This window comes from Phoxinus phoxinus (assembly GCF_949152265.1).
Source record: "Phoxinus phoxinus genome assembly, chromosome: 15".
Taxonomy (NCBI): Eukaryota; Metazoa; Chordata; class Actinopteri; order Cypriniformes; family Leuciscidae; genus Phoxinus; species Phoxinus phoxinus.
Genome location: NC_136890.1, coordinates 3,882,625 through 3,909,147, shown reverse-complemented (window position 1 = coordinate 3,909,147; position 26,523 = coordinate 3,882,625). Strand labels below are relative to the sequence as shown.

The window sequence follows — 26,523 nt, the reverse complement described above, 5'->3', positions numbered from 1 at the left end:
ACATTTGAGTTTCCTCAGTGTCTGTAAGATGCGTCGTCATCTCTCTCTCTCTCTCTCTCTCTCTCTCTCTCTCTCTCTCTCTCTCTCTCTCTCTCTCTCTCTCTCTCTCTCTCTCTCTCGCTTATTAGAGATGGAGGAAATCTCTTCATTTCTAGTTCAGTGTGATGTTAAATTGAATTTGCTATTGGTCAGTCACTGTGAAAGTCGTGTTCTGCCGACTGTGTGTGTGTGTGTGTGTGTGTGTGTGTGTGTGTGCCTCATGATGGAACGTAATCTAAAACATTAGCCTAATTTAGGTCCTGGTAAACCCTACATTATGGTGACAAAATGTTCCCACAAAGATGTCAATATCCGAAACCCTTGTGGGGAGATTTCTGGTCCCCAACCGGTTAACGGCTTATAAGTGATGCTTTTTTGGGAAATGTTACAATGAAGATTTACTTTAGTGTAAAGGGAGAGAATATACAGTTATGCATATTATGTCCATTATGTCTATGGACAGTTCCCTAAAACATGAAAACACACACAAACGTGTGTGTGTGTGTGTGTGTGTGTGAGAGAGAGAGAGAGAGAGAGAGAGAGAGAGAGAGAGAGAGAGAGAGAGAGAGAGAGAGTTAGATCAGGCAAGAGTGAGTAGCTTGTTATATCACTTTTATGGTTCAGTGATGCTGCACTTTCTCATGGCTGTACATTTCCCTTTGGCATACAGCTGTAGAAGACACACACACACATGTAGAGAGAGAGAGAGAGAGAGAGAGAGAGAGAGAGAGAGAGAGAGAGAGAGAGAGAGAGAGAGAGAGAGAGAGAGAGAGACCTTTAAAATCTGATTTATTTTACATTAAATTATTCAAAGCTTAAACAAAAAAAATGTAAATATTTTCCAACACCTTAAAACAATGTTCAAATACATTAAAATTCTGAGAAAAGAAACACACACACACACACACACACACATGTAGAGAGAGAGAGAGAGAGAGAGAGAGAGAGAGAGAGAGTGTGTGTGTGTGTGTGTGTGTGTGAGAGAGAGAGAGAGAGAGAGAGAGAGAGAGAGAGAGAGAGAGAGAGAGGCGATAAATGAAAGTGAGCAAGTGTGGGCAAACGAGAATCCCCTCGCACTCGTTTAAGGATCTGGCAGCAGCAGAAGAGAAGACGAAGAGAAGACGAAGAAACAAAGCCACGTTTATTCACTCAGCCTCTGTTCCCTTCATCATCACAGCGCCTGCTCAACACAGAGGTATGCCTCTCTTTTATTCAGCAAAATAACACTTCATAAAAAAAATAGAATAGTATAGAACAGAATCCAATAGAATAGAACAGAATAGAATAGAACAGAATAGAACAGAATAGAACAGAACAATAGAATAGAATAGAATAGAACAGAACAGAACAGAATAGAATAGAACAGAACAATAGAATAGAATAGAATAGAATAGAATAGAATAGAATAGAACAGAATGGAATAGAACAGAACAGAATCCTGCTCGTCTTCACCTCCTCACTGCAGTTTTCCTCAGTCGCAGTGATTCGGGTCAGGACTGCTGTAGACTCCAGCATCCAGAAGAGAAGCGCAGATCACCAGAATAGAACATGTTGTTTTGTTGTTTGCTTTCTGGCAGCGCTGTGTTCTCTTCTTCTGTCTTGTAGTTTAACAGTGAAATGCAGAGCACTGTTGCTCGTGTTAGTTTCACTCCCACCACAGTAGAGCTGCATTGCAGAGGCATGATGGGAAACCTGAACCGTGACAGAGTCATTACAACTCGATGCATTCGAGCACCAGAACATTCATCACATGATGAGACCGTATCAAAGCGGAGAGAAAGAGATTCAGCTCAACTGGTTTAGTCTGTGAATCCACTGTTGATTTGTCACTCTGTCGCTCTGAATAGTAAAGCATGTTGTTGTTTACTATATAAAAACTTTCACCACACAGACCAGATAAGAATAAAACATATACAGTATATATTATACATTTTACTGTAATATATATCTTACCTTATATACAAATACTGTAATATATATATTTTTAGTCTACTATAAATCGAAACGAGAATCTACTAAGAAAATATGGTTTATTTTCTTTATGCAAAATATATATTTTTCTTTTGTATTATGGGATAAAATGTGACTTGAACATGTTTTGATAATATTCACCTGCTTTACTGAGGCTTGTTTTCATAGCAGATAGTCTCTGTGTGTGTGTGTGTGTGCGTGCATGTGTGTGTTCCTGTATTGTATTGTTTATGATGACACAAATGTGTATAATGACATGGGTATTACAATGTAAACATGTTTTATGAGGACATATCCTGTGTGTCCTCATTAACCAAACGGCTTAAAATACATGCTAAATATGTTTACTAAGTGTGTGTGTGTGTGTGTGTGCGCGCGCGTGTGCCTCTGTGTGTGTGAGAGAGAGCGTGTGCGCCTCTGTGTGTTTGTGCGTGTGTGTGTGTGTGTGTGTTTTGCAGCTTTGATGCAGGTCCTGTGAGGATATTTATTATGTCCTACATTCCCTCTGAATGAAAGGCTGACTGTGGGGAGTTGATGTGTTTTCATGACATCAGGGCAGTGTGTGAATCTGTGTGTGCAGCGAGAAGAGAGAATGAAGCCGGTGTGTGTGAAAACTCAATTTGTTCATCCTAAATTAATGTAGATTCCATCATGAGACACACACACACACACACACACGTATCCCTACTGAAAAAGAAGTGCACTTAATTGTATTGAATGTGTCATTAAAATTTTAAACATATTTTTAGTAAACTTTCATGACTATTTTTCTGAACAGACTTACTGTAAGTAATTGTAATACTTACAAACTAACTAATTGTACAAACTAATTGTAACTGTAGCATATTATTCAATATGACATTTAAAGTACATTTTGAATGTACTAAATTACAATTACAAATCTGTAAGTACAGTAAAATACACTTTCGAATAAAAATTACATTAAAGTATATTTTAGTTTACCACAAATAAGTGTCAGTAGGCTATGTTCGGCAGCACATATTTCAAAGACAATAGAAATAATTATAAAATACACACTTAAAGGTACAATATGTAAGAATTTTGTAATAAAATATCCAAAAATCACTTGCACAGTGTGATATATTTCCTGCAGTTGTGTAGGCTACTTACAATATCCCAAAAGTTCCCAAAGATTTTTAATTTCAGAGAAATTCCAATTTTAAATAATGGTCCGTCCCGGAAAACCTGTACACTTGTCGCCTGTCAACTGACCGTTCGCAAGGACCCGCCCCCCTTAGTTACTGTCGCTATGTCCGACAAGCTACGCCGCTCTCACGCCACACCATGTTCTCACGCAGTGGAAAATACATCGCTAAGCAGAGAGACACAGACCAAGTTACTTTTCGGTTACTTTTGATATTAAACAAAGCCTCACCTTTCAAATTTGGTAATTTTTTTAAAGAAATTTTAACAATAAATACCGTCAGAAAGGCGTCAGTACACTCCGTTTTCAAGTTCAAATCCTCCCATGTTAATCTACTAACTCTCCTGACTGCTTTGTCGGACAAAATGGCGGATGGCGAAGTATGATTGGTCAGATCACCTGTCAATCAAGCTCCCTGCCAAGGGTCAATTATTTAATATCCGCGTTAACCCTGGTTTCCGCTCGTAGTAGGCTACTGCTATGGCGACGATAAAACGATAACGATAGTTATCGCGATATAATTTTTCTCGATAAAACGATATCAAGAGTTCGATAAATGTTCGATAATGTTTATGCGCCAAAAGCGGAACGAAACTCATTTGAACCGCGCGCGCCTCACGGACTGTTTATCCGCTTGTCTCAAAGTCCAAACGGCAGCGCAGCCGCGAGTTCACTAGAGCAGACGCGTTTACTCTGATCGGTCTCGGTCACGAGATCCAGTGAGAAGCGCTTGAATTCAGCGAAGAACACAAATGTCCCAGTGATTTAAACCAGTTTAAAGGCAGATGAAGCGGCGCTGACGAACAGGAGAAACACTGAGCGCAACGATATAGTCAGAAGACTTCTCCGTACACATTCCCATCATTTACCACGGATGTAACGTTAGTCTAGTAATATTAACTGCACTATGAAATGTGGGATATACATATTGAATTGTATTATATTATTAATGTAGACAATGTATTAAAGGACTAATGGAACATAATTACAGTATTTAATAATGTATTTAGGCTACTGGTTTTCATACAAATACCATATAAACCATAAAGTAATATTTTGCCATGATAGTGAGGTGCTGTAGGCTATGCCCGGGTTTATCTGTGGTTATCATGATTTAAATGCATGATGCTGGATGACCAATGGTTAATTTTAATTAAACTCAAACAGTCAGAATATTACATTTTACCAAATAAAAATTAGCACATGCAGAAACTAAAAAATATTTTTTTCTATTAAGATATTTATTTTGTTAAGGAAAAATGACAAATGTTAGAATTTTCTAACTCGGATTTGGCAAATGTTCCCCTGTTTGGCCAGTGTTTGTCATGATATGTTCTGACAATAAAGAGTAGTTTAAAAGCACAATTAACGCTCTGGTTTCTACAACTTTCACTTAGGAACAAAACTCTGCCTTTAAACTTTAAAGAAATAAAGATTTGACATTTATCGTGATAATGATCGATATCGACTGATACAAAAACATTATTGTGATAATTTTTTTTGGCCATATCGCCCTGCCCTAACGACAACTGTGGACAACTGCATAGTGCGTTACTTTTAGCGGCACGCTCACGCTGTTGTTGTTTCGTTCAAACATTATGGACTATGGCAAGCAGACTTTGGGACAAAAGGAGTTAAAACAAGGATCAATATCAGCGTGGCGTTTTCGAGATGCCGCGAGCTAGCGTCCGCGACAAACTTCGACTTGACATGTATGTACTTGTATGTACTTTATTAGACAGGTGAGCAAATGTACATAAACTAATCAATGTTATATAGCTCAACATGATGAAATGTTAGAATATGATCGGTATCTCAGAAAAAAAGGTACGCAAGCTGTCACTGGGGCTGTACCCTTTGTAAAAGGTACACTTTTGTACCTTTTAGGCACGAATATGTCCCTTTTAGGTGCAAAAATGTACCTTTTCGGGACGAATATGTACCTTTTTGGTACAAAAGTGCACCTTTTAAGAAGGGTACAGCCCCAGTGACAGCTTGCGTACCTTTTTTTCTGCTAATCTCATACAGCCAACAATTACATTATAACTTTCAACACACTCAAATGCAGTTTAGTGTGATAGTGTAGAGCGAGTGAGACAGCGCTGCGTTACCTCACAAGCTTCATTCTTCTAATAAACTGACCTGTGTGAGTAATAATTCAGCACTTCCCGGTAGTTCGGTAGATTAATGTCCTTATTCCTTTATATCCGCGGGACTCGAGTCGTGTGTGGCGCTGATATCTGTCTCTCATTAGAAATCACGTCCTGCTTCATACCACAGTCATGATAAAAACATCAATGTATTCACTCATCCATAAACATTATTAGATCCATCGACTTGACGACAAATTCCATATATTTCCATATTTAATTTTGCTTCATCAACATACGGCTTTGTTATTGTAAGAGGTCAGCATGCCTAGCGGCGAAAAAAATTACATATTGTATCTTTAAGTGGGTCAAAAAAGTACTTTTAAAGCTACACTGTGTAGGAATTACTCCCATCTAGCGTGAAATTGTATATGACTACCAACTGAATATTACTTTCTAGCCCCTCCCACTCCGAGGGCGTTTTAACTCCTACGGTGGCCGTATTATTCCAAATCTGCCGGCAGTCGCGAGTAATCTCCCGCTCGCATTCGTCACTGAGTGTAAAAACGCGAAAGCCAAAGCTTGAATTTCCAGGTGTGTCCCTCTTTGGCTAATGTATTTTCAAGATGGAGGCGCAACATGGCTTCCGCCATTCGAGAAGCTCACCCGTATGTATTATAAATGGCAGATTCTACGCTTACGAGAATACTTGATTAGTTGCTAGAAATAATAATACATTAATGAGCACATATAATTTTGAAAGAACAAAGTGGTTTTTGCTAAGAATCAACTAAAAAAATTACACAGTGTAGCTTTAAGTTGAACTAATTGCATTTAATATAAATTTAAACTATAATACATTTTCAAATAATTGTAAAAAAATGCATGCAATTAAGTGCCGAAAACATGCAGTTTGCACTTAAGTATACTCTTTATATTATTATTATTTGCTAGTGTACTTCTTTTCCACAAGGGATGCCATATGTTTGTGTGCCAAAGCAATCATGTGTGAAGTACTTGCTGTTAAACATATTCTCATTTTCTGGCACACACACATTTGTGCCATACACACATTTGTGCCGTCCAACACTTTCACGCCAGTCCGCTCTTGGCATTGTGCAGTTTCAGCAGACTGTCCATACGGAAGATTTATTACAACATAGGACAAATCTGTGACATTTTAGCTTACATGAACATTTTACATGAATCATATGGACACTTAATAAATAAGTATAAAAACTGAAATGTGAAAGAGCAAAATCAAAGGACAACTGGGGATATATGAGGGTAGTGAAAGGAGAACGAGAGAGAGAGAGGTGCATGTTAATCACTGCTCTCTCTCTCTCTCTCTCTCTCTCTCTCTCTCTCTCTCTCTCTCTCTCTCTCTCTCAGAGTTATGGGCTCTTTCTCAGAGCACAAGGGCAGATAATAGATTCTGTGACTCGCATTAATCAAGGGTCACTGGTCGCAGGAACAGGAAATGACAGCTAATCAAACACCAAGCCTCACTCTACACACACACACACACACACACACACACACACACACACACACACACACACACACACACACAGAGCGTTTGTTTATTATCCCTCCTCTGAGACGCTGGGTCATTCTTGTGAAACGAGTGTTTCCCGCTATAATGTGTTTGTGTTAATAGACTGCATCGTGCCATCTCAAGCTAAATGGATATATTGTAATATGTCATTTAGGGAAATAATTATGTCTTCAGAAAAAGTAACAGGATGGATGACAACAGAGTTGAGTTCAATTGGAGATAATGTTATACATGTTAAAAGTGCCTCTTAACCCTCTGGTGTTCTTCACAGTCAAAAGTGACCGGACACCTCAACTTTTTTTCCTCCAGTAAAATCAATGTAATTCATACTATTTTTTATTTTGTATTTTGAGAGAATTGTATGGTACTCAGTCATATTTCTGCCATAATTATGGTCCATTTTGCCCAATTAAAACAAAAAATTTTCACACAAAAAATTAATGCAGTATTTTAGATTAATAGAGATTAGGCCTTTGAAATAAAATTTTTGAAGGCAGATTAGCGCCATCTGGTGAGAAAAAAAGACAGAAAAACTTGTCATTTTATGGTGTTACCACTAGATGCCTGTATAGCTCTCTATAGAGAGGCTTGTGGATTCCCTAGTAGTTTTTTAGATAAAATTACTACAAACTGGTACTTAAAGTGACACTGAAGACTGGAGTAATGATGCTGAAAATGCTGCTTTGATCACAGGAATAATTAACATTTTACTATATATTCACATGGAAAACAGTTATTTTAAAATTAGATAATATTTCATATTAGTTGCCTTTACAGTATTTTAGATAAAATAAATGACATCCTAAAAAACTGGTTTCAAACTACTTCAAGGCTCCATAATGACATCTCTAAAGATATAAGACATTCAGATGAGCCTTACTGATAAACAAGCAAATATTTAAAGACTACAATGATTATTAAACATGGAAAACTATAGACTGAAGGCAGTATTTTGTGTAACGGGAGGTTATCGGTGTTATTCAACTGACTCAGAGGTCAGTAGATTGTTAGATTTTTAGGTCCCACTTTATATTAAGTGGCTTTAAGTACAATGTACTTATTGTGTTCATGTTTTATTGTAAAACACGTTTGCTGCTATTGCGGTGTGATACGGGTACGGTTAGGGACAGGTGTGCTGGTATGGTTAAGTTTAAGGGTGGGTTAAGGTGTAAGGGAAGGGTCAACAGTGTAATTACAAATGTAATTACATACATTAATTACAGCTTTAATTACATGCAGGTATTTAAAAAATATAAGTACAATGTAAAAACATGTACACAATAAGTCCATTGTATCAAATTATTAATTTCAATGTAAGTACATAGTACTTAAAGCCACTTAATATAAAGTGGGACCGATTTTTACTATAATTTCCCCCGTTTGACAGTTTTTCACTTTCTTTCCCGCAGGTGATGGCTGAGGCGGATCTCCTCTCCACACCCCATAATATTCAGATCAGCGAGGTGAGCTGTGACTCGTTCCGGATCACCTGGGAAACGGCGCCTGATGAGGACACGTCACGACTGACGCATTACTTCATCGACCTGAGCCGTAAAGAAGGCAGCGAGCCCAACCGCTTCAAGCACAGAGTCAGTGTTATTCTCTCATTCTGCTGTTTACATCTCCGTCCCGCTCCACTGTTCTCCTCACAGCTCTTATTTACCGTCACACAACCAGGGCCAGTGGAACTGGTCAATTTAAAACAAATTGTCACATGGACAATCCCAGCAGAACCATCTGGTGTTAAACAAAGGGGTGGTGTAATGCCCTTTTCACAAGATGTAAAATAAGTCTCTGATGTCCCCAGAGTGTGTGTGTGAAGTTTTAGCTCAAAATACTCCACAGATATGTTTATATAGCATGTTAAAGTTGTCACTTTTTGAGCAAAAACGCACCGTTTTTGTGTCTGTCCCTTTAAATGCAAATGAGCTGCTGCTCCCGGCACAGGGGGCGGAGCTTCAACAGCTTTTGTCCTGAAAATTTCTAAAACTTTTAGCCTTTTATGTTCAAACCGGAGTCAGAAAGATGGAGAGACTCAAGAAGTGACGCATGTAGAAGAACAGGACATTTCTGAATGGTTAGTTGATGAATTCATGCAGCTGATGTGGAGTTATCTTCTAGTCATTGATTAGCATATTCTGTCATGATAATATATAAATCATGTTCAGGGGGCGGGGTTTATGTAAATCTTAGGGTTGGTGATGTCACTAACTCGGGAGGAATGTCGTGTAGTCTCTACCAGCCGTTTGTTGTAGTCCTTAAAAAGCAATTTCTTTAAAAGCAAATATCTCCCTTTGCTCTGAACTTTGCAGATGTTGTTTATGATCAAACACCAACACTACACACTAACTAAAGTTAGAAAAGTGAAATCATACTCAATCACCCCTTTAAAACAAGGAAACAATAGTGAGGGCTTGTGATTTATAACATTCAACCCTGTTGACTTTCATTGTATGAAAAACACTAAGACTAGAAACTATTACTTTTAATAAACCATTTTTAATTAGATTTTTACTAAGCAATTGAACCCAGAATATTTAATTAACCCTTGTATTAGGTTCACATTCTGGATACATTTTTTATGAAGGGGGGCAAAATGACTCTAATAGGATTTAATACAAATCATTATAAAAACACAACAACAACTCAAAAAGGCTTTTTTTGCATTACAAACCAGTAAGCTGACGAGCGCAAACCTTAATCACCTTACGTGATTCATTTAAACACTTTAGTCCCATAAATTTTGCGTCTGAAAGGGAAACTCCTACAAATGCATATGCAATAAGATCAAAAATAACCCTGTCCTCGCCTCATTTATCACTGCGTCTTTAGTAAATCCTGACAATAGGTATTTAACGTCAATAGAGGGTTTGCATGGAGAAAGCTGTTATTAAATCTATTATAAAGGGCCTATTATGAACAGTTTTGATGAAGATGATGATGAGGTGAGGCGAAGTGGATCTTTTAGCAGCTTAAACATTTATTCAATGAAATTATGAAAGTACGAAATCCAATACAGAAACAAACGAAACATGCGTAAAACAATGCATATCGCTCGCAACAACAAGATCAAGGGCCCTATCGCAATTGACTTTGAACACCGACACATGTATCATTCCTATTCTGCACCCGCGCACAGCGACTTTCCCTCCACAGGTAAATTAGGGAATGAACTTGCGGTTCAGCAAAAAGAGGAGTGTGTTCAGGCGCAAAACTTCCCTGGTGATATTCTGCAGTTTCAGAAAACAACTCCTCCACTGACCAGGAGAAACCGAGTCTAAAAGACAGCGGCGCGTTGCGCGTTAGTCATATGCTATTTTAAGCGCGCGTGCTTGGCCATAATGTAGCGTGTTAACGCGCATACACTTTGATTCTCTAATCTAAACGGACGCAGCAGTTTTCATTTTTGCAAATCATACATTATTACAAGGAAAAATATTAACACACGAGGGAAATCATTGTTGTGTCCATAAAGATGTGAAAAAAATAGGCATAAATCTAGCAACACATTTACCCAAATTATTATACGCCTGTTTAACTGAAGCTAATTTGTGTGTGTTTCTCCATCATCCTCATACAATGTCACTTCTCTGTGTTTTACGGCCCTGACGAGAACGTCGGTCTCCTCGGCTGTGAACCGCTCCTGGCGTGCGCCGGCAAATCCGCCGTTATAATAGCGTCCCGTTATAATAGTAAACAAGCGCGCCGGCTCTTAAAGGGAATGTGAGATGTCGCTCTGATTGGTTTATTTCACGTTACGCCCAAAGCACACCTATGAGTAATGAAGCGACTTCAGACCAACACATTTTAGATTTGCGCCGGGCGCAAGAGTCGTTTATCCCGCCGGTATCCGCCCACAAAGTTACTTGCGTTCCGCGTTTGTTACTAGCGTTTCAGATCGTTAAAATAGGGCCCCATTAGTTCAGTTCTCAGTGAAATTAGCATGCATGATGAACTATTAAAATGTAATGCCTTGTACATGTTATTTGGATAAAAGAGTCTCCCAAATGCAAAAGCGTAGCTGTGAATCCCCTCAGAGGGTCGTTGAGGAACTGACTTAAACCATGTCAGATTGACCAACAAACCTAATTTCATATGCATATTCTACAATACTTCTACAATACTACAACCCTAAAACAGGAAAAAGTAAAAAAAATAAAAAAACAGTAACTCAAACTGAGCCACCACATAATAAAAGAGGATAATAAAAAAGATATCTTGAATATTCATGTTTATTTTGAAGTGCGTTCTGCCTGGATAAGGTTAAATGAAGGACACATATAAACAGCAAGCACTGGGGAGGCAGATGGTGTGTGAGGAGGATGGCTGAAGGTGTGCTGGTAATGAGCACATCTGACAGGCCCTTCAGGGTTACTGTGAAACCTGACCAAACTCTGCAGTGAGCGGATCATGACTCACCGGGACGCTATAAACACCTGAGGTCCCCAATCGCAGGACAACCAGCCTTTACTACACAACACACGTACAATTAGGATATTGCTTTTGGTTGCTTTTTGGGGAATCATGCACCTATATATTATTTGTGTGTATTTATTATATTATTATTATTATTATTATAAATACACTTGCATATAAAAATCTGCAACAACGTTCTAAAGAAACACCTTTTGTAATCTATTGTGTCCCCCAATCCCAGGCCAACCAGTCCTTTAAAACAATAAAGCATCAATAAAATTAGGATATTTCTGTGCAAAAAATCTAATTTTATACACTATTAATTTGGGGCATCATGCACCTATTCATACACTCTAAAAAATGCTGGGTTGTTTTAACCCAATTTTGGGTTAAAAAAAACCCAGCCATTGGGTTACATTTTTAAATTGCATTTTTGATCCAACGTTTGGGTTTGTCCATATTTGACCCAAAATTGGGTTAAAACAACCCAGCATTTTTTACAGTGTAAATGTTAAAAATATATATTATTTAAGTTTTTGTTTATTTATTTGTTTGTTTATTGAGGAGCCTCACCACTTGCACATGAAAATCTGCAATAGCGTTTTTAAAAAAACACCTTTTTATATCTAAAAATATCTTCAAACATCCATTTGAAATTGTACAGCACTTTGGTACACACTGTGTTTAAGGTGCTTTATAAATAAACTTTGATTTGATTTAAAATAGTCCAACCAGCCCTTAAAAAAATATATATATACATAATTATTGATTTACAAAAAAAAATCTAATTTAGTACACTAGTAATAATCTGGGGCATCATGCTCTGGATTGATTGATTGATTGATATGTTAAAATAACATATTTATCAAAGATTTTGATGATTATCAAATCATTTTCTTGAAAGCTGCATTCACAGTCCACTTGACAAATTGAAAAAATCTAAGAACAGATGTAAGACTTCCATTGTCAATATGTTGTGCAGCTTTAGATGATTCTGAGCTGTCAGAAACGAACAGTGTCGGGCCAACAACTTAAAATAACGAATTGCATTACTTAGTTACTTTTTATGGAACGCAATATGTCACTTTTGCATTCCTTTTTCTAACCTGGGCTGGGCTTGCTGGTTAAAAAAAAAAAAAAAAAAAAACTTCTATTTTTAGTAAATGTAAAAGCCCTTTCACACCAAAGGTGACATGAATAAGCCTCAGGCTGACGGAAATGCTTATTCAAGCCTGCGCAGCTGTGCTCCCATTCTGGATAGCAGAAGAAAGTCCAACTCTCTTCAGAATTAAAACAACAAAAGAAACACAAATGTGATGTTTATCCTAGTCATTTTTGCTTAAGGCTGAATTGGATCATTGAAGGTCTGCAACAAAGACACTGGTTAATACAGTGAGATTAAATACATCAAGTACATTTGTGTAATTTAACATTGACTTATTGCAGGTTTGTGTAATATTCTGAGTTTGTAATTCACTATAGCAGCTGTCTATCTATCAATGGCAAAACAAAGTAACTTGGCTACTTTTGTGAGTTTAACTCTTTCCCCGCCATTGATGGAATTCCCTGTGTTTTCAGTATTATACGGTAGGGGGCGCTATTACACATCTTCTGGAAGAGTACTGAATCTCCTGATCAAAAAACACAGGTGAAGAAGAAGAAGCAGAAACCAGCGATAACATGTGTAATCATATGCATATGTAAAATAGCGCAATCATCAACATTAAACGGCATATACCGGTAAATCAAAACTGCCTAATGTTACTGAATTAAATTATTATTATTATTAATTATTATTATTAGTAGATGTAGTCTTTGACAAAAACATGTTTTTCTCAGCTTTTTGCTCAAAATGTTGCTTTTTGTTTTAGGAAACTTACCCTCTTCTTACCCATTCAAGTGTCGATTAAAAAAAATGCATGAAGCTAGAATAAAACATAAAACTTCTAAAACTTTTTTTTTGTTTAAAAGCATAGGCTCTGTTCTGTCTTTTGATACATTGCATGTTCAGATATTCATACAATGAAAAAAATGCTGGCGGGGAAAGAGTAAAAGTAATGCATTACTTTAGTTACTAAAAAAAGTGATCTGATTACTTTATTCGCATTACTTGTAATGCATTAGCTCCAACACTGGATCTGAATAAATGTATAACTTCACTGTGTTCAGTTTTTCAAATTCTTGATGACAAAATAAAGCTATAATGTCTGAGTATTGCTAGTATCTCTTGCACTCAATGGTCGCCAGAAATAAACTGCTGCTGAAATTACATCTGATTTTGCAGGGCTCTAATATCCATGTGCGAATGAAAGGAAAGGACTTTCATAAGAGGTTGCTATGGTTATTGCCCCTCTGAGCGTTTCATAATTAGTTCTGCTTGTCAAAAACTCGAGTCTCCACAACAAGAGTAATTAGCTGTGATCGAGCTCTTGTGTGTGAGAGGAAATACGTTACGCTTTAGTGAAGTTTGACAATGTCTTTCACCTTTGACAGAAGAGTCGTCAGAAAACACTGACGATGGTAAATCTGCAGTGATTCACTGATAACATTTTATCTGGTTACCTATAAAACGAATCATGCAAACACTAATTGTCAGTGAAACATTTATGAGAAGATAAAATCTGCAGGTTCAACATCCAGTTTCTTTATTATCAAACTTTATTTTGTATCGTCACTATAAATCAGTTATTACTGTAGATTATTATTTATTTATTTTTAAATAATGAACAAATGACTCTAAAATATATACAACAAATAATACTTTGGCCTGTAAAGATACTTCTTTTCAGTGCTTCTCATTTATACAATAATCAATTTCTTTTTTGTTCATGGCCATTTTCAGTCTCTTTGAATGATGATTCTTCCAAAACATGACTTTTTTCATTTATAGTTCATTTTCAACTCAAAAACGTCCAGCTATCCTCATGTTATATATCCTTAAAGCTTTTATGTTTATATATATATATATATATATATATATATATATATATATATATATATATATATATATATTACGTTTTAATATCTGCTTTTGCCATTATTTGTTACTTAAAAGTACACTATGTAACTTTTGGCCCTCATGGTTAAAAAACAAAAACCCATGTATTTTGCAGATGAACATTGTTGTGGTTGTGCTTCGGCTCTGTGTGTCTGTGCGGATGAATATGATTCTCCTCCGGCTCATAAAACATTAATTCTTCAGAGATATAAACAGTTTAGAGGGAAAGAACCTCAAACTGACCAGCTGAAGACGTTACTGTAGCTTTACACATTAATAGACGCGGTACTTCCTTTTAAAATAAACTACAACACACACACGCACAAACGCACACACACACACACACACGCGCGCACACACACACAAACACGCTCTCTATCTCACAAACACACACACACACACGCACAAACGCACACACACACACACACACACACACGCACACAAACATGCTCTCTATCTCACAAACGCACACACACGCGCACACACACACAAACACGCTCTCTATCTCACAAACGCACACACACGCGCACACACACACACACACAAACACGCTCTCTATCTCACAAACACACACACACTCGCAGGAACAGGAAATGACAGCTAATCAAACACCCAGCCTCAGATACACACACACACACACACACACACACAGGGTCTGATGCAACTTTACTCTATTTACGGATATGACAAGACACACACGGGCGAATGACAAACATATCCACGCAAAAACCATCCCAAAAGGTCTAAAATATAAACACACTTCCCTGAATCAGAGTTAGAACAAAACACATTTTGAAAGAAGAATTAATGATGTAATGTAATTATAAAAAAATTAGTTAATTTTGAACAAAAAGTGTACCTTAAATATTTCTATTTAGCTTTCATTTATTTTTATTTCAGTTTTAGTCATTTTTGTACTTCAACTTACAGCTTTCGAGTTTTCTAATATTTACATTTTACTTTTATTTCAGCTTTATTTCAATGAACAAAACTATTTTTAAACAGCTCTATTTTTTTTTAGATACAACAACAACAACAACAACAACATTGTAACTAGTTAATGAATAATAAGCTGACTTGCTAGTGACTGACCTAAACTGATCCCTGTGTCCATTAATGATCCAGTCATAGTCCCACGAATTCTCCATAAAACCTCTGAAAAATATTTCATGAAGTATTTCTCGTCCAATATTAATGTTTCCGCTTGTGTTTCTTATTAAGTGAGAGTTACAGTTCTGCTGACTCAGGAGGCTTCACAATTCATTCTCGACAAGCCGCTTTGCACCTTTTCTTCTCAACACTGTTTTAAAGCCAGCTGACTGAGCAGATTTTAAAAAATCATTCCGAACACAACAAACTCACGCAGAAACATGCGCTGAGACAAGTGGAATAAATATGTTTTAAATATCCAACATGTTTGACCTTCTCTGGCTGGAATCATGATCTGAAGCTGAAGAATTGAGTCTTTGCTCATCATACACTATCAGTCAGACTGGCTCTAGACTGTAAATCGTTGTGTAATGTATTCCACACCCTCAGTCACGAAGAGTTAAATATGACTTAAATATAATACTGAGTAATTATTAAAATTGATATGGTTTGGAATGGGGAAAAATGCACTTAAAGGAGAACTCCGGTCAATTTTAACATTGAGCTCAATTTTTAGTAAATTTGGAGTGCTGTCAATACAGAGAACAACGACAAAAATCAGTGTTGCCTACACCATGTTATCCTCTTTTTAAAATGTGCACCCTATTGACTTCAATGGGGCAAGTTTTAAACCTGCTTTTATCCTCTTATCATCCTTGATGTGTCATTACAAGTGCCCAGCCATGTTGAGTGATTCCTTAAGAGTGAACACGGTGAATCTGACTGCAGTAGATGTGAAAGATATTAATAAAAATGATGTTATATCAGCCAGCGCACATACCTGTATTTAGTTCCTGTTTTCGGTCGAAGTCCAAAGTAGTCGATTGTCGAGTTGACGCGCATAGGTTTAGTTACTTAGATCACGCGCGTGAACTCGACAATCGACTACTTTGGACTTCCACCGAAAACAGGAACTAAATACAGGTATGTGCGCTTGTTGAATTAACATCATTTTTATTAATATCTTTCACATCTACTGCAGTCAGATTCACCGTGTTCACTCTGAAGGAATCACTCAACATGGCTGGGCACTTGTAATGACACATCAAGGATGTTAAGAGGATAAAAGCAGGTTTAAAACTTGCCCCATTCAAGTCAATAGGGTGCAAATTTTAAAAAGAGGATAACATGGTGTAGGCAACACTGATTTTTGTCGTTGTTCTCTGTATTGACAGCACTCCAAATTTACTAAAAATTGAGCTCAATGTTAAAATTGACCGGAGTTCTCCTTTAAAAATAATTATGTACACCATCTACATGTTTATATAATGCCATAATGTTATAGTAATGTTGTGCTACACTGTAAAATTATTATTATTTTTTGTATTTTGGAGTATGTTTTACAAGAAAATACAATTTCTGTCTTTCTACTATATTTCATGGTCAATTCAGTGTGTTACTTGCCATTTCTTTGTAATTATTTGTGAAATGTATTAGTAATTTCTGTGTGAAATATTTTTCACTGTTTTTTTCTGCATCTGGTGATATGTAATGTTAAATTCGGCATGAAATGGAAGTTGCGATAGCCTTTTCTCCCTATTCGGCTTCTCAAACAAGAACAAATGTGGGCGGGGCTTGATTTTGACTGTGGGGAATTGATTGGATGGTTGTGGTTGGCTATTGGTGGATCTGATGTGATTGACAGGTTGCCCCGCCCTCGTCATCAGAGAAGAGATGCAGATTAAAATATTCATGAGGGCACATACATTTATAAATAATAATAATGATGTACATGATAAACCAGATTTGTAATTAATTATAGTAAAGTAAAATAAAAACGTAAAACTTTTTTTTTTTTTTTTTTTTTTTTAAACTCCAAATATTGTCAATTTTGATTTCATAGGCTGCAAGGGTTCAACAAACAAAAACAGTCGACTGTTGAAATGGTTGGTTATTCTTCTCTTGAACGCAGAACAAAAACCCCGTAGGCAAACAAATCTGACGGCGCCCTCTGGTGTTTGTCTTTTCAGGATGTTCCCACCAAGCTAGTGGCTAAAGCCGGACCTTTGCCGATGTCTGTGAGAGGCCACTGGTTCCTGAGCCCTCGGACGGACTATTGTGTGGCAGTGCAGACCGCCATCAGACAGCCTGACGGAGACTATCAAGTGTCTCAGTGGAGCCAAGTGGTGGAGTTCTGCACCGGGGGTAAGCAGAGTTAAGCTAACTGAAGTTTAAAGCTGCTGGATGCAACTTTTTTACTCTACTAAAGCATCAAAATACCATAATATGTTTGCAGATATTTAGGAAACATGCTAAGTTCACATACTCATTTCTCTGAAAAACACTTCCACAGCCAGTTATTTTACTAATTATTTTTTATATTTTTTATTATTATACACGTTTTTTTTTTTGGTCTGTGTGACTCCGCCCACTGCCAGTTCAGCCAATAGTATTTTGACACCCGGGATGCCATTCGGCGGGAAACAGCGTATCGCAGCCATGGAAATGAGCAAACTGGGTCAGATAGCAAATTCCACATAACCTAAAAATCCTCGATATCCATCTAAAAATACCATAATATGTTTGCAGATATTTAGAGTCAAATGACGACCAGCTCCTCCTCTCTGGAGCTCTAGCGAGGAGGAGCTACACTTAAGCTCCGCCCATTTGCTCTGCAGTGAGCAGCTTCTGCTTGTTTGAGCAGCACAGCAACAAGCTCAACCAATAGCGTACGTTTGGGGGAGGGGCCAAGTTTGTCCAACCAATGGAAAACAGCTGGAGGCTTGGAAAACCTGTTCAGAAACAATTGACCTATGGCTAAACCACGCCCCCAAACACGATGAGCCAATCACAGTGTGCAACCAATACACTCGGACATTCTCTGCTTCCATGTCAATTGAAATTGCAGTGCAGTTTTCATTCGTTTCTTTTTATATGTTTTTACTTGTCATTTTAAGTTAAAAATGGTCAAACTTTGGGGGTACTTTTGGGTACTGGGGGTACCCAAGCATGGGGTACTTTTTTTTTCTTTCTTTTTTTGTGGTTTATCACGTTTACACTGACCTGTACATTTTTGCCTGGAGCTGAAGCTTTTCATCGACCTTCTCAACAATACAATTATTAATATAACCCTCCAATGCATAGTTAAGGCCTTTTTGGTGACTTTGAGATGATATATAATCTTTCTGTCTCCAAAAATCATCAATTGACCGTTCGCAAAAGCCACGCCCCTTAGTTATTGTTACTACGCCCGTCAAACAATTGAGAACCATAGCCATGGCTGGGTTGAGATCCATACATTAAGTGATTGGTTTTGGAGTAATGCAGCAAACATATCCTCCAGGGCACGACAGAAAGTATAGACAGAATAGCGCACGGGAGCACATGCACAAAACAGTTTTGTAAAATTATATATCAATCATTTTTATTTGATCTTATATCATTTTACAAAACTGTTTTGTGCATGTGCTCCCGCGCGCGCTATTTCAGTCACAACACTGCAATCAGAGGACGCGCTGAAACCATCAACTCTCGATGCTGTTCTCTTCATTCATAACTCAGCCTACTGAGAAGGATATATTTGTGTAAATAGTTGTGCAACTGCGCAAACTTTGTTTTGAAGTTTAATGTTTGAGTTCCAGAGGAATTTGTGACTGTGTACCTGTTCAACCACATCAAAGTTTCGTTATTAGTAAGTCCGTGCTCTTTCTCTTTTTTTTGTTTTGTTTGCTGACTGATGAGGGGGCCGCAGTGCCGTAGTGAAACGGTGTTTGTACATGTAGCCTATTTTTTTATAATAGTTGCAAGCAATCATAAAATACAGCAAGTTTTAAGCCTGTGCAGACCTCACTGCCATAGGCGCATCGTTGCACTATCTTGCTGAAATCGGAATGTTTGACGGAGGTCCTTCTCCTTAGTTACAGTTGCTGAGCTAGGATTGGACGAGAACCGTTAGAGGGCGGGGTTTTGCGAACGGTCAATTGCCTGCTGTGAAATGTCTCCTACTGTGACAGCTGCCATAGCGCCTGTCACCGAATGTTGACTGTTAGTCCATTGACGTCACTCTCTCGCAGGAACACACTCCCTCAGCCGGACTGAGTGGCAGAAGAGCTGCTGAGTGACTGGATTTAAAGGGCCCCTATTATGATATTTTAAAGTTTCCTAATGTTGTTTTGGAGTCTCCTACAACAGGTTTACATGCATCAGAAGTCAAAAAACTGTTTCATTTTCTCATAATATACATTTGCACATCACCAGATTTTCAATGATTCTCAAACGACTCGCCAAATGAATCAATCTCTCTAAATCCCACCTTTCCATGAGCTACTTTGCTCTGATTGGCCAGACAGCTCAGTCTGCTGTGATTGGTTTACCACGTACAGAACGCGTCGAAAACAAAAACTCCATAACAACGACAGCTCTGCGTGTCCTGAGGCTTCCTACACCGTAAACTAAACACAGTAACGAACAATGACGTTGATTTGACCATATCAATGCGAGCGCAAGTGCGATGATGAAACACTGGAAGAACTAGTTATTAAACCCGAACCTCCATCGCAAGGGCGACTCGAGCGGGACGTTTCAGTGATACGCTACTCAGTTTGAGGTACATTATGAGATGTTGCAATTCCTCAGCATCAGCATTAACAAGTGCATATCCATCAACCGATTATTTTACTTGTACTAATTTATTTACCGAGTATGTTTCTAATATATTGCGGTGAACACGTGGAAACGGTATCAATAACAGTGCATGTAAGTTATGCAATACGTTAGCCGAGCTCTAGCGTGAATGACTGATGTAACAAACAGTGGTAAAACAAATCTTGCTCCATGCTTAATCTTTCCTCAAAGTAGTGAGAACGACAGACAATCTGCATTAATAGACTGAGTTTTATGTAATAGTGGCCCACAGCTGATCAGCAGAAGTAGGCTATATCAGTAATAATGTGAGTTAGCCAGTTAGCAGGAGACCTACACAATGTAAAACTCAAAACGAAGTATTGTGAACACCATCTTTCAAGAGGAAGCGGTTTGCGAATCCTGCATTGAACTCCGAGATTTGAGAAGCAGTCGTCAGTAAAATAAAGGGAACAGGAATAGTTTAGGATTATACTGCCGTGGTATCATGGTAAATATTAATTTTAACCACAGATTCTTCACATGCTCGTCCTTGGGCAGTGAAAAGAAACTGGCTTTACCTTCACATTGTAGAGCACAGCGTCTCCTCGACATGATGCTGTCCAGTGTCCTCAGGAATCAGCGTCCGGTTTAAGTTTCCTGGTGTCTGCGCGCGCAATAAGTGTGCGGGCAATATGCTAATGTTTCGTCTTGACGTCAAGGCGAAACGGTTTATGACTCATTTGAAAAACAATTCATTTCACAGACTCAGAGTCGACTCTTACTTTTGAAAGACAATAACTTTATATACGGTGTACTTTCAGATTTAAAACTTTGCAGGATGTTTTCATTCACTTGGAGCTGTGTTACACACTACATGAACGGTCATTTTCAAAAATCCATAATAGGGGCCCTTTAATGGGCGAAACTGCGAAAACACAAGTAGGACAAACGATTATCAGTTTAAAGTCCGATTTGATTTCATGTCGACTTAAACAAAAGGTTGGACTCGATATAGTGTTCCTTACAACTTACCAAAGATCCAGTGATCCACGGATATTAACATTTAGCATTTTTTTCAGTGTTTATTTAAAAACATCCAATTATGCAGAATATACGATGGTAAATATTTAAATTGATGAGTTGTCAATACAATAGGCTATATAGGGTATGATATTACCCCAAATTCAGCATATTGAGACAAAATTATAACTGCAAATCCAGTTGTTTCTGTGAATCGCAGCGATCCATTTGCTTCTCTATTCTGTAGCTTTCAGCAGTCTGTAAAAATATACCTCAGATTTCTTGTCAAATCTATTTGAACAGTCAATCTCAAAGCTTTTTCCCGTTTTAGATGTTTGGTGTGTTTCACGCTGAAAACCAATGCTGCCACTCAGTCTTTTTGCCACTCAGTGTGTGTAACCGCAGTCACTCCGGCCGGCGGTGACGTCACACACACACCCTCTATATCTGCACAGAAATGACATACTGCAGCAGCACTTATGTTATACTCATGATCATGGTTGTTAATGTGTTGTTTTGTGCAGATTATGCCATGGATCATCTCCAGCAGCTGTTAGATAAAGCTCAGGCCGCTGCGGGGAGGCCGCTCAGGTTCTCCGTGTTTTACCGCAATCAGAATCCTGAATACTTCCAGTACGTGAGGTTAGTGTCATCTATACTGCTTTCTACATATATCTTTCCTGGACAGCTCTAAAACTGCATTGATTTTTGATTCGTGATTTTAGTCTTTGACAAAAACATGATTTTTCTCACTGTTTATTTATAAAAATGTTTTTGAACATAAATGCACAAAGGAGATTTCCTCAATGTTTCGTTTTTTTATTTTTTGCACCCTCAGATTCCAGATTTTCAAATAATTGTATCTCGGCCAAATATTGTAATATCCTAACAAACCACACATCAATGGAAAGCTTATTTATTCAGCTTTCATATGACATATGAATCTCAATTTTAAAATTGTGACCTATGTGACTAGTTTTGTGTCCAGGGTCACATATCATGATTTATTGTTGTATTATTGATTATTCTCTCCATAGATCAGAATGTGGAGGAGCAATGCTCCCATCTTTCAAAGACAACAGTGGAAGTCACGGCTCGCCGATCAACGGAAAGCTACGCGGCGTCTTCCTCAGCTGCAACACCGAGTTCGACACCGGCCTCCCTCCGAAAGACTCCCCGTACGGGGCTTTACGCTTCCAAATCTCTGCCGAACGCCTCCTCAACCCGAGCACAAACCTCTACTTCGCTGACTTCTACTGCATGTACACGGCGTACCACTATGTGGTGCTGGTGCTGGCCCCTGCTGGATCGGAGGGGGACGACTTCTGCAAGACCCGGCTTCCACGACTGGACCTAACGGCCAACCCCTTCCTGACGTACACGGCCGGAGACATTCCCGTGTTCTGTCACGCCAGCGATGTGATTCTGGAGGTGTTGTTCACAGAGCCTTTGCTTCTGGAGAACGGGATCCTGGCTCAGATCAGCGGCCGTCCGCAACTCATGAGCCTCTCCACTGCCAACGCCAAAAAAGACCCGAGCTGTAAGGTGTGCAATATCAGTGTGGGACGCTGAACTGCACTGTGAACAAAATAGTGTTGGTTTAACTTAATAAAGTAAGTTACCTGGTTGCCTTAAAATATTGAGTTGATTGAAATAAAAAATTTGAGTTAATGCAATGAAGGAGATTTGGTTAAAGGATAATTCCGGTATTTAACACCTTGAGTCTATATTGTAGTTTGTTTTGGATGAACAAGAGTGGTGGACAACATTTTTTTGACAATGGTTCCTCTCTCGAGTTTTTGACTATAATAGAATTGGCCATGGACCCATTTAACATTGGAGTCAATGGCCATGTCCGAAAATGTCATTAAAACAGCCAATAATGTTCGTTTACAAAACTGTGCAACTCACCGAGTGGTTAGTGGTGTTCGTTGATGATTATAAACAATATATCGTCGCAATATATGATTCCAATCCGTTTATTTTGCTATAGTGGAACTATTTTTTCAGACACTTCACAACCGTGTAACTTCCGCTCAATATTTGAATCTGAAGCGTTAGCACACTCCCGACCACTTGATGGCGATAACCGATGTTTATGTCTCGCGGGACACTCACGGTCACAGTCGAGTTCAACTTCATATTACAAGTAACAATTAATGAAGGTTTTGTTTGTTTATTTGGCTTACTCTCCCGGAGCACAGTTGCTCTGCTCGCTAGCCTTATGAGAAACGGAAGCGAGCAAAAAGACTACATCGACCAAATGTAAACAGCCCCCTTTCCGTTCCCGGTAGCGCATTTATATTAACGAGCACTCAGTCCTTCAACAGAATTCAATGGGATTTTACAAAATGACGAATAAAACACGACAGAAACTGTATTTCGCAACACTTTTTGTTTCTGGAACATCAACTAACATCACTAATCACTCGGTGAGTTGCACAGTTTTGTAAACGAACATTATTGGCTGTTTTAATGACATTTTCGGACATGACCATTGACTCCAATGTTAAATGGGTCCATGGCCAATTCTATTATAGTCAAAAACTCGAGAGAGGAACCATTGTCAAAAAAATGTTGTCCACCACTCTTGTTCATCCAAAACAAACTACAATATAGACTCAAGGTGTTAAATACCGGAATTATCCTTTAATCAATAGAAACTCAAAAGATTATCTAATCTGAACCACATTAATTATCTTTATCTTATCTTAAATATTGATTTGACAAAAGATAAAAAGTTGTAATAACAAATAATGAAAATATTTTTTTACAGTGTGTGAATGCATGCTGTCATATAAAGTGCAACCTGTGATTTGAAAATGGACGTTCTCATCAAAAGCCGAATAAACATTCACGCTGTGGGATTTGTTTTTGGGAACATGCCAAAGGTTTTCACAAAAAGAGGAAAGAATAAACAGTGAGAGGTCGTGGTCTGAGAGACTCGCCGCTTGTTATGAAACAAACCGAGCCATAAGGCCCGTGAGTCACCGATTCAGAGCTTAAAGGGACACTTCACCCAAAAATGTTTCATCTTTTACTCATCATCATGTCTTTTATTGAAAGTCTTCTGAAGCCATATGATATCTTTTATGAGTCAGTCTCAGTTATAAATCCACTTCCTTAAAGGAATAGTTCACCCAAATAATGAAAATGATCGCATGATTTAATCACTCTCAAGCCATCCTAGGTGACTTTCTATTATAGGAGTGAATAGAGTTTGACAGACATTAGCAGATTTATAATAGCAGTGAATGGTACCTGAGATTTTGAAGCCCAAAAAAGTGCATCCATCCATCATAAAAGTGATCCATACGACCCAGGGGGGTTAATAAATGCCTTCTGAAGCATACCGTCGGGTCAGAGGTCACTCTTCGGCCCGATCTACGTACTGCCGTTACCGGAAGCCAGTGATTATAGTTTATAAAGTTGCAAATATGGATATTTTCTTACAAAAATGCATGGCTTCGCTTCAGAAGGCCTTTAATAACCCCCTGAAGCCGTATGGATTATTGTTATGATTGATGGATGTGCTTCTTTGGGCTTCACAATCTCACTCCCATTATAAATCTGGGAAGAGCCAGGATATTAATATAACCCTTATTGTGTTTGGCTGAAAGAAGAAAGTCATATACACCTAGGATGGCTTGAGGGAGGATAAATTATAATATAATTTTCATTTTTGGGTGAACTTAACCCTTCAAGACTAATCATGTGTAAATCATAATGAATGATGTAAGTGATTCTCTTTATTTTTATATTAAGTTATTTGAGGTGTCAGAGTCTAATCCCTGGTTTTGAACCATCTGTAATCAATATGAACCTCATGAGTATTTGTGTCTGTTGAAATATATATAAATGTTAAATTAATTGTACAGAATGCTTTAACAAAATAAATAAATAAAACACTTATGAAACTTTATTTTTGCAGGTTGTTTGTGTGAGAATGAATGTATTTCAGTTCAGCTCTCAAGGACAGTAGTCATTATGGAACATAAAATATTGGAAAAGGCTTATTAAAGGGTAACTAAACACTAAACCAACTTTTTTTAGTTAATGATCTGTACGAATGGAGCTTCATAAATGCTGTTCATTGATTCGAGTACTTTTTTTAACATTTGAGTATAAAGTGTTTTAATTTTCAAATATATGGTGTAAAAACGTCTGAGTGCTGCCCTCTTCAGGTTAAACGGAATCTCCTGAAGTAGGGGTACTCTCTGACGTAGGGTACTCTCTGACGCTGCGAGCTCACCACGCCCCTGGCAGCCGCTGGTATAAAAGCATCTGGTTCCGTCAACACCAGAGCGAGTCAGGAGCTGGAAATTGGAATTACGAGTTTTGAAAACGATCAGGATAGCGTATTTTAGCATCTAGTTAGCATAGCATTTATAGTTATTTAGATTATTTTGTGTAGCCTAGGTAGTTATTTAGCATAGTTGTTAGAAGCATAGTTAGTTAGTAGCATAGTATTGCATCAGTTAGGATAGTGTAGATTTTTAGCATTAGCTTTATCTGTATTTAGTACAGTGGTTAGGCTGGTATAGGTGTAGTGTTGCCGGTTGCAACAGCACTGCTGGACTGTATAACTTCCCACCAGACTTAGAAATTAGGCGCCAGTGTTTACATGCACTTGTGTGCCAAACGCTGCTCTTCCTGCATGGACTCCACAACCGCCGGCGCGTTTTGCTGGATATTTTTTTTCACATAGCGGCAAAATATGCTTAACGTAGGTCAATAGTAATAATAATCCACTCAGATACTGGACCCATTCTCTCTAGCGCGGCTGCTTCGCTAGCATCGTCGGATGCCGATCGCGAGGCGGGAGTTAATGCGATGCGACACCGCAGTTTGAGCTAGCGGCTCGAATTGATATGATTTTAGCTCTGTGTCCACAGACAATTCCTCCACTTCAGGTGAGAAAAGTCCTCAACTTTAAATGACCGCTCTCTGTTGCAAAGCTACTTGCGTCACTCTCCATCTTAGCGAGTCTGACAGCAGCTGTCAGTCACTGCGGGTCTGTCAATCACCCGCTCAGCCCCGCCCTCGGTTCGTCCGTTGGGCTCTGCCCACTTTTCCAGCATTTTTCAAATATTGCCAGTGGGTGGAGTCAGGCTCTGACCAGGGGTTTAGTTACCCTTTAAAATGTGGTACTCTGTACTGAGGTCGTGTTAAGCGAAAATGTTCCCTTATTGACAGAATTTTTTTGCAGTGATTTTGACAGATTTCACAAATAGTGATGTATTTGTAACTTTTTAACTGTAATTCCCACTCATGTCCACTTGGTGGCGAGTGCGTTCTTGTTGACTATAAAGCTAACAATAAAACTAGCTGTTTTATTGACGTCTTTCTGCGGTCGAAACGCCAAATAAGCGATTACATGAGAGACAAGAAATGGATTTCGGTAAGTTGGACTGTATATTTCAACATATTTTGTATGTTCATTCATGTTTATTTCGTTCTGTAACGAGGAATTGATCCCGTTTACTCGCTTGAACTCAGGCGCTACTGATCTCTCGCGCCACATCAAAAAGCGTCAAAAACGGTAGGCTATTTA

At 38.3% G+C, this 26,523-nt stretch overlaps 1 protein-coding gene across 2 annotated transcripts; it reads left to right on the top strand.

Annotated features, from left to right (window-relative positions):
* Positions 1-1,102: 1,102 nt before the first annotated feature.
* Positions 1,103-24,884, top strand: phyhip (phytanoyl-CoA 2-hydroxylase interacting protein). Of its 2 annotated transcripts, XM_079638383.1 has the most exons (6): positions 1,103-1,234; positions 8,233-8,412; positions 17,357-17,531; positions 21,494-21,611; positions 22,007-22,582; positions 23,746-23,881. In XM_079638383.1, the coding sequence occupies exons 2-5, from the start codon at positions 8,236-8,238 to the stop codon at positions 22,539-22,541; spliced, it is 1,005 nt and encodes a 334-aa protein (XP_079494509.1). In that variant the 5' UTR covers positions 1,103-1,234; positions 8,233-8,235; the 3' UTR covers positions 22,542-22,582; positions 23,746-23,881. The 2 variants fall into 2 exon arrangements, with proteins under 2 accessions (XP_079494509.1, XP_079494508.1); XM_079638382.1 differs by having other exon boundaries at positions 22,007-24,884.
* Positions 24,885-26,523: the final 1,639 nt, after the last annotated feature.

Coding starts and splice junctions, on each gene's coding strand:
- phyhip (XM_079638382.1), top strand. CDS start 8,236: ATGGCTGAGGCGGATCTCCTCTCCACACCCCATAATATTCAGATCAGC. Junction 8,413..17,356: donor CCAACCGCTTCAAGCACAGA/GTCAGTGTTATT, acceptor TTGTCTTTTCAG/GATGTTCCCACCAAGCTAGT. Junction 17,532..21,493: donor GGTGGAGTTCTGCACCGGGG/GTAAGCAGAGTT, acceptor TGTTTTGTGCAG/ATTATGCCATGGATCATCTC.